The following is a 9,687-nucleotide window of genomic DNA, read 5'->3' as shown; positions in this document are numbered from 1 at the left end:
CTGCACTGGCTGGATGAAATTTTACAGTAAAGATATATATTAAAGTTTTAATTTCAGTCTGACTAGTGTTATTGTAACAAAATTTGGTAGAACGAAATTTTTTCTTTAGAGATAAATCACTATCTGCACAATGACGCAGTATGTACACTTAAATAAAATGTTCTAAAATGACACAAAATAGACCCCTTCCATACGTTGTCTGTATCTTCAGTAACGTTAGGAATTGTCACCGAACACTTTTAAACAATAGTTTGCAAGACAAATTACTTTTCGATGAATTATGAAAGAAATAGAAAAATTATCGGTGAATTATTTTTTCGATGAATTGCATTTTCGGCAAACTGTCATGCGCTGATATATTCGATGAATTGCTATTCGTTAAATTGTCGTCCAATGAATTGTTTATTTTCTGAATTGCTTTTTCGAAGAATTGCATTCGATGAACTGTTTTTCGATGAATTTTCATGGAACTAATTCCACTGTAAAACTTTATGTATAAATATTTATTTTTTGTTAATTTATATTTTGGTATATATTTCATTTATTCTTATTTTTTTACTAGAGGTAAGGCTAGGGTAAACGATTAACAAAGCATTTAGATTTATCTTACTTTTGTGTAGTGTCATGTAGCTATGTCCTGTGCATATGAATGTTTTTCTGATGATGACCTCGATGTAGCGGTCGAAACGTCGAGTGTTATTTTCTGAATTATAAGTAATGTAATTACTCCAACATGTGTGTTTTTGTCTCCATAAGTTCTTCACGATGATAGCATCAGAGAACCTGATAGTAACCAATCTAGTTATGCCGCCTCTATTTGGGGTAAAAACATATAGTATACACCCGGGAGATTGCCAGACGTTAAGAATTTTCTCTTAAGAAGGGGTATACTGTATGTGTAATTACAAAGCAGGCGATTACGACAAGTTGAGGAGTCAGCTTTCAGCAGTATCATGGCATAATTGGAGGGGAGAGATGTTGGTAGTGCATCAGAGGAAGCCAAGTGGTGTTTCAAGAACGCAGTATCAGAATGTATACCCAGAGTTGAAAGGATAAATCAGGTAAGAGTTAAATGGATGAACAACTTCATTCAACAGGATTTACAGACAAAAGAATTGTGGAGGGATTATAAAATTAAAGGTAATGAAGCATGCACAAGCAAGAAGGGTGACATGTATGGTAAACAAGACCAAAACTAATTATAAGAAAAAGTTAGCTGATGAGGTCAAAAGAAATCTTAAAGAGTTCCTTCGCTATGCAGCAAGTAAACGGAGGAATGACTCTGGAAGGATTATTTTAAAAAGTGCTGATGTTGAGGAGGTAACAGAATCGAACAAAGCAGTTACTGAATGAATATTTTGCAGGGGTGTACCATCCAGGTGGTGATGTTGCAATGTGACATTTATTTGAGCATAGAAGTTGAAGAAATGTAGGTGCTTAAAATATTGCAGAACCTCTATAACAACACAGCCATGGGAACAGATGGTATATCGGACCATGTATTACGAGAATGTAAAAGGGAATTATCAGCTTCTCTGACAAACTGTTTGATATAAGCCTCAGTACTGGGAAGGTTCCACTGGAATGGAAATAGGGCAAAATAGTTCCACTATATACAGAAGGGTCCAAGACCGAAGTAGCAAATTATAGGCCAATCATCATCTCAGAAGTGGTATTGCAGAAATTGATGAAAGACAGAATTCGGGACTGGGTGGATAGGAAAATTATACTATATATGAGACAACATGGTTTTGCAAAGGATAGGTCTTGCCTTAGTAAATTGCTTACTTTCTTATAATAAAGTGACAATGGAGTTGGATAAGGGAAATGGTTACTGAGTGATCTTTCTAGACTTCGTAAAGGCATTTGACCAGATTCCACATAGAACTTTGTTGCATAAATCGGAGGAAATGGGCATGGACATCGATCTATATATGTGCATTAGAGGCTGACTGATGGACAGATATCAGAGAGTGGTTTATGAAGAAGTTGAATCTAGCAGAACGCAGGTGACCTAGTGTACCACAGGGATCAGCACTTGGTCCTCTACGATATAGGAAATAATTTGAGAGCAAATATTCAGTTGTTTGCTGATGTTGCTAAAAGGGTAAGAGCAATGGTAGATGAAGGTGATGCAGACATCCTGCAGGAAGACTTAAAAAGCATGGGCAAAGGAAAATGGCTGCTGGTTTAATGTGGCCAAGTGTAAGGTGACAAACTCTGGGAAGAAGACATCACAAGTTGTGTACTGTATCGATGGAACTGAACTACAGGACACTGGTCAGGCCAGAGACTTGGGAGATTATGGATAGGAAGGTGAAGTTTAGAGGTGATATAGCGAAGATGGCCACAACAGCACATCAGATTATGTGGTTGCTGAAGAACACACTGACAAGCAAGGGTGGGGAGATATTGTTTCGCTTTAATAAGGCCACATTTGAACTACTGCGTGAAGATCTTGTCACCTGGATTCCCTGGGGATGGAAGTGGTGATGGAGAGGATTCAGAGGTTAGTGACAAAGATTGTGGCAGGTTCATGGAATGCTTCCTACGATAATAGATTGAAGGTCTATAAGTTTCAGAAAAGAGTCGAGAGGCTTAAAAGAGGGGAGATAATAAAAGCATACAAGTTACTAAAGGGGTTTTATAAAATTGACACTGAAGACTTTTTTCAGTTCATGGCAGGATGGGAGAGAACGAGGTAAACAATGCAAATTGTTTAAGAGCGTGGTTAGCAAGGGTGTCAAGACCAGATTTTTTGCTTGGAGTGTGGTGAGTGGATGGAATGGCTTGTTATAGGTGATTATGAGTACTTCGTCAGTGAATGAATTTAAGGAGAGGTATGATAGGTATTATGTGAATAATGTCTAGTGTGTGAATAATAGTTCTACTGCGATGAGTCTTCTAACTTCATGAGGATACCTGTATAATAATAATTAAAACTGATTGTCACTTGCAATTTCAAATCATCTGTACACTCTTGTATCCAACATCAACCAACATGCAGATATCACTATCAACAATAACGTAGTCAATGAGGATTTTGTTATTTGTTGTGTTCTCTCCTCTGAATTTGTGCACACCTGGAATTTAGGGTTAGTAATGACTAGTCCATATGCTAGCAGAAATCCAGCATATACCACTATTATTAGCCTTGCACTTTTCTCCAAATTTTCCCAGCACGTTTCTATATGCCTGGTGGGATACATTTCATAATCTGCTGTCTAGATCTCCAGCAAGGGCCACTTTTTCTATTTTCTTTGTCACCTGCCTGGTCTGACTCGAAAATTCTGATTTCCCTAACAAAAACAGCGGGGAGCTGGTTTAATTGGATAATGCTCAATCTGACATGAAATCATATCATGCTGTACCATAATGTTTATTTCTAATTTAAGCTTATAGAGTACAATTTGGTCTGGTAAGCCTGAAATTGCAGCCTTTTCGTTTCTCCAGTACCCAGTGGATAACTACTGATGGGGGCTCACTACATGAAAGTAAGGATTGGACTTTAATTCAGAAGACCCGACCGATTCTCTGCATTCCTTAAAAGCGATGTGGGGGTCTTTTTCCAGTTATCTGGCTTTGAGCATTAAACCAGATTTTTATTATAAGCCAAATAAATAGTTGAGAAATGATTGGAATGTAACAAGATTTCTATATGAGTTATGCAGATCTGGAAAAGCCACATGATAAGTTAACAAGGTAAGTTCATCAAAATACCAAAATTATATGCTGTAAATGGGATATTACATGTGGCCCGTGTGGAAGTTGGCAGACAGATTTAAATGTAGAGGAAAATGGTTTGATATAAAATCAGGCACAATACAGCACTGCTGCATTGTGCCTATGTAGATCATATTATGAATATAAGTAGCAATAAACTAAATAACATAATCATGGATATTATAGTCAGCTCTTCATGCAGATGAAAATATGACCATAATATTAACAGAAAATTCTGCATGCCTGGCAATTTTCCAGGTCAACACTACATGACTGCTTCCCCAAGTGGAGGAAGCATAGTTAGATTGGTTACTACTAAGTTCTCTGATGCTATAACCAGATCGAGCACTATCGAACCTCGTGTCTCCTCCATTACACGCTGTCTCAGGTAATTATCTTTTAGCAGCAGTAAAAATTTCATTACCTTCCCTCCTCCCAATTTATGCCCCCATAGTTGAAATCCCCCATAATTACAAAACCTGCATTCATCATGCTAGTTTGCAAATACATCTCATGAACATTCTCCCTTGATTACAGCAACCAATTATATTTCATCCTGTTGGCCTCAAATGAAGTGCACTCTGCATGCCTCTCCTCCTGATGTACTTCTACTCTTTTTTTTTTTTTTTGGCTTCACCTATTACTAGCAAAATCCATCCCCCACATACTGTTCCCTGTGAAGACACTATATCCATCACATGCTGTTCCTATAACATCCTTGATCAACCAAGTCTCACTAATGTCTATAACTTTTAGCAAACTTGAGCTAACCAATGCCAAAAATTCCTCGCCCATATTATACATAAAACTGTAATATCCCCTTCCTTCTACAACCTGTCTTACACTTTGTGTTGCTTAGCCCAATAAAGTTAAGAATCTGGGGAGCTATATTCAACATCATGTGATCACTCTCCCATTTACTAATCTCTAGGTTGCCTGGACCCACACCCATTCCCTAAACATTCTAGCTTCCCTGAGTCTGCTGTTTGTTTCAAAATTTACAAAGTGTGGAATGCTTGATGTGGAGTGGACGATATATGTTTAATTCTTTATAACAAATACATAAATATTTCCCACTGAAAACCTTTATATATATATATCTATAACTCTGCCATTGCCGGTCCCAAGACCGGATGAGAAAGGAGGAAGGTTGTACTTGTGGCTAGCAACCATAATACAGAAAAAACATATCGCTACAGAAACCTCAATCATTGTTGGAAAACCGACACAAAACCAAGAGGAAGAAGTACTGGGGAAAATGAAGCAAGCCAGTGAAAGCCCCATTGGGGAAGCTGACAGACAGAAAACTCCAAGAAATAACATGGCATTTTAATAAAATATGCAACGTAATCCCCTTATGAGTCTTAAGCTGAAGAAATGCCTGCCTTATTGGCCGAGTGGTTAGCACACCTGCTCTCCAACCAATAGGCTACGGGTTCAAATCCCGCTGTGGGCAAGGACGTTTGGGATTGTCGGTGAAAGAGATGAATTTCATCGCCCTTTCTGCTTATTGGAGGCCAGATGTGGCTTAAATATATATCTTGTATTTTTAATTTAATTCATATATACGAGGGTGGTCTGAAAAGTTCTCGGCCTTGACCATAGATGGCAACACTATCGGCAAGATTTTTTTTTTCTAAGTTGGTGCATCTGTCATTCTGTGAGAGATGTAAGTCATTCTATCAAGCAGTTTCTTTCATACAGCTGTCTGAAGCAAAAGTGTTCTCTCTATCCCTTGAAATTGGTAAATTGAGTATCGTGCGGTTAAAATTTATTTGTAAAAGAAGGTTTAACGCCAAAAGAAATTCATTCGAAGTTCACAATTTTGGACAATTAAGAAATGAACTGCCGAGTTGAAACGTGGCCGTACCAGCCTTGAAGATGATCCACGTGAAGGACGTCAGAAAAGTGTAACAACAAAAGAAATCATTGATCAAGTGCACCATATAGTTCAAAAGAACGTATAGGATATATTTTGCATGAAGAATTGCAATGAAAAAGCGTTGCGCAAGATAAGTGCTGCGCTTGCTCACAGCAGAACAAAAACACACTCGCATGAAAATCTCTGAACAGTGCTTGGAGCGTTTTAACAAGAATAAAACTGATTTTGTGCGTCGATTTATTACTATGGATGAGACTTGGATTCACTATTACACAGCAGAATCCAAACAGTGGACAGAAGCCGGTTGTTCAGCACCAAAGAAGACAAAGTCAGTTCCATCAGCAGGAAAGGTCATGGCATCAATGTTTTGGGATGCTAAGGGCATTTTGTTTATTAATTATCTTGAAAAGGGTAAAACAATAACCGGGAAATACTATTCAAATCTTTTAACCAGACTAGACGAAAAAATTTGTGAGAAAAGACCTGGTTTGCAGAAAAAAAAATCATCTTTCAACAGGACAATGCACGTGCCCACAAAGGTGTTTTGGGAATGGGAAAATTAAGGGATCTCCACTATGAATTGTTGGAACATCCACCCTATTCCCCAGATTTGGCTACCTCTGATTTCTATCTCTTCCCAAAACTAAAACTCTGCCTCGCTGGTCAGCGTGTTTCTTCGAATGAAGAGGTGATTGCAGCTGTAAAGGGGTATTTTGCAGATCTTACTGAAACCACTACAGGTACGGGATAATGGTGCTGGAATACATGTATTAGTCTTAAGGGAAATTATGTTGAAAAATAAACTAATTTTGAAATTATAAATCCGTTTTTTCTTTGTTAGGCCGAGAACATTTTAGACCACCTTCGTAAATCTATCATGTTGTACTTTAATCTTGTCTCAAACGGAAGTGGCATTGTTTTCATCCTGCAAAAAAGACAAACTGGCCAGTACACATGCAATTAACTAGTCTCATAGCCTTAGTTGTTTTGGCTATAATTTCAAACAACCCGACCATAAACTGATTCAGCAAGTGAGAATAAAGTCAAAGAATGTAGGGATATTAGCGAATATTAACGCATCAGGCATACAAGGAGTCGCAAGACTCAATACAGGCAGATCATCATCATCATAACTACTAAAATATCTAAAATCTAAAAAGCATTTAAGCCCAATACTTGGGCTTAAATGCTTTTTATTAGGTACAATGTTGAAATTCGATGTACCTTACCGTATTTACTCGAATATAACTCATCCTCGCGTATATCTCACACCCCTGATTTTACTTTACGAAAAATAAAATTAAACCGTTTCGCATATATTTCGCTCATGAAAAAAGTTTAAAACTTTGTTGGTATATCAGTTTCAGATATTTTGAAATTCATTTCAACTCAACAATCATCGGCTTACTTTTGTCGTTGAGCCCGCGATCTTTTATTAATACCATACCAACCATATGCATAGAAATGGAAGCAACCAGTAGAGAAAATGTGGGAGTGAGGGCATTGACTTTTACTCGATCTTGGATTACGCGTGGGTGGATTATGATAAAGAGATCATTAGAACTGTTGTGCAACTCGATTTGGAGAGCTTAGGACATGATTTTGCCAGAAATAATTAATTTAATTACAGAAGCATTGTTGCTAAAAGATTCAAATATATCGCGTGATGAAGGTGAGCGGCCAATAGCGTAAATAACGTTGATAACTACAATTTAAATACGTTCATTTTAAAACTGGAGCAATTATAATGGATACTAAGGATTTAATGATAAAAGTCAATTTAGTTGTTTCCTGAAAAACTTTAATTTCCAAAAGTCCCACATGTATCTCGCATTACGATTTTTTAACTTTTCTGGGGAAAAAAAGGACGAGTTTTATTCGAGTAAATACGGTATACGAAAAGGCAAGAAATTGAGTATTCTTGTTTGCATCCATATTTTATTATTACTGAAAACGTCCATGAAGTCAACAGACAAATCACAGGAGGCCTTAACCGAGCCTGAAACAATATCAAATATTAAAACAAGACCTAATAATACAAAATTAAAACCTTCCCGTGCTTGAAAAGTCAGTGTCTCATGCAGTGGCGTACCTAGGGAGGAGCGGTGGGTGCGGTCCGCACCGGGCGGCACATATTTGGGGGAGGCATTTTTTATATTTAGTTATAGTTGTAAAAAACAACTTGTTCACTTCATACGTTTACTATTCGATTTCCACGAATTATGAATTACTATATGATTTCGAATATTTTTCCTCGTCGTCAAGTCAATGTAGGGTAGAAAATATTATCTCTAAAAATTTTGCTCAGATACAGACATCAATGGTGCCGACGCCGAGTAGAAGTTCTATGTACTACTCCGTGCTCGATGTTTATCGAATGCTTAGTATTACCGTTACCATAGAGATGACACGGCTAAGTCACACTCACGAGGCTACGTCTGAAATATACGCAGGCAACGATACTAGACGAAACACTGGCGGCCGCGTGTGAATAATCTTGAAGGTCCGCGATATCCGATATATTTTCATAAGTTAAGAGGTCGACCTGTACGCACTCTTTACTGCATGGTGGTTCAAATATTGTGTAACTTGCAAGTAGTAATTTATATTACTGTTTCAGTTTTTAGAAAATTGTTCTAAGGTAAGTTATTACAAATTAAATTTCTTTTGTTTTCTATTGCATTAAAGTAGCACAAATTATTTGTGTTTTATTGAAATTTCACGAAATTTATTATTTATTAAAAAATACGAAATAGACGTTTTATTTCTATAATTTATTTTTTTAATATATCCGTAGGATGAAACGAATAAAAGAAAGCGGAGCGTCATTTAGAAAGAAAAAGAAGGCAAGGGAGGAAATACAGAATAAAAATACTGGAGCACTACTCAAATACATCTCCCGTGAATCAACTTCTAGTTCTTTTAATATTGTTGCCTCAAGTACTGGCAAAGAAGCCGCCCTCGAAGGCGAAAAAACTTATTCCAATGTTGTTGAAGAGGAAAGACCTGGCTCACATACTGGCGAAGAAGTAGAAAGTTCATCAAGTTCTGATGAAGAGTCTGCTGCACAAATTATTCCGTCTATTTCTATGAAAGATGTTGGATTATGGCCTAACAAGACTGACGACAATACAAGAGTATTCCTGGTACGTCAAGGTCCGTTTGCAATTCAAAATTTAAACGCCGATTTTAGTGAAGGAGTAAAACGTCCTGGTAATACAATTAAAGCCAAAGGTGAAACAAGAAAGCTTAATCGCGACTGGTTTTTTCAAATTTTGCCTAATGGTGAAAAGCTGTTAAGATCGTCGATGGTGTATTCACCATCGAAGAAAAGTATTTATTGTTTTTGCTGCAAACTGTTTGATGATCTTTGTCAATCAAGTTTTAACACGGAAAATGGTTTTAACAAATGGTGAAAACTTCATCCCAAAATAAGTCAACACGAGTTGAGCGCACTGCACATTCGATCATTTTCCCAATGGAAGGAATTAGAAATAAGACTTGGACATGGCGCAACTTTTGATAAACTACAACAACAGAAAATTGATAAGGAAATTAAAAAATGGAAGGAAATTCTTACAAGAATACTTGATATAATTAGATTCTTAGCAAAACAAAATTTGGCGTTTCGAGGTCATCGTGAAAGTGTTCATCAGGAAGACATCAATTCAATGGAAAATAGAGGAAATTTTCTAGAGCTTGTTGACTTGTTGGCTAAGTACGACCCAGTATTACGTGAACATGTAATAAAAATTAAGATGGGTAATAAATATAGTATCTCTTATTTGTCGCCGAAGATTCAGAACGAATTCATAGAGCTATTGGGAGGCGCAGTGAGAAAAACAATTATGGATCAAATAAAGAAAGCTAAATACTTTTGTATGATATTTGACAGCACTCCAGATATTTCTCACAAAGATCAAACCAGTCAAATTATTAGATATGTAGTTATTGATGGTAGCGAAGTTAAAGTTGTAGAATCGTTTATTGACTTTGTAGAAACTAAAGGAAAAACTGCCGAGGAAATCACAAATATGATTTTAACAAAATTAGAAAATGACGGTTTAGATATAAAAAATTGA

At 36.8% G+C, this 9,687-nt stretch overlaps 1 protein-coding gene across 1 annotated transcript; it reads left to right on the top strand.

Moving 5' to 3' along the window:
- The first annotated feature begins 3,658 nt into the window (after positions 1–3,658).
- LOC150097079 (uncharacterized) lies at positions 3,659–9,687 on the top strand. Its single transcript, XM_090408122.1, has 3 exons — positions 3,659–3,702; positions 8,403–8,938; positions 9,098–9,687. The coding sequence occupies exons 1-3, from the start codon at positions 3,659–3,661 to the stop codon at positions 9,685–9,687; spliced, it is 1,170 nt and encodes a 389-aa protein (XP_090264248.1).

The sequence above is a fragment of the Typopeltis vanoorti genome, chromosome 18, assembly GCF_054136105.1.
Source record: "Typopeltis vanoorti isolate ZY-2024b chromosome 18, IOZ_Tvanoo_1.0, whole genome shotgun sequence".
In the NCBI taxonomy this organism is placed as follows: domain Eukaryota; kingdom Metazoa; phylum Arthropoda; class Arachnida; order Uropygi; family Thelyphonidae; genus Typopeltis; species Typopeltis vanoorti.
This window is presented reverse-complemented; position numbering and strand designations above follow the sequence as displayed.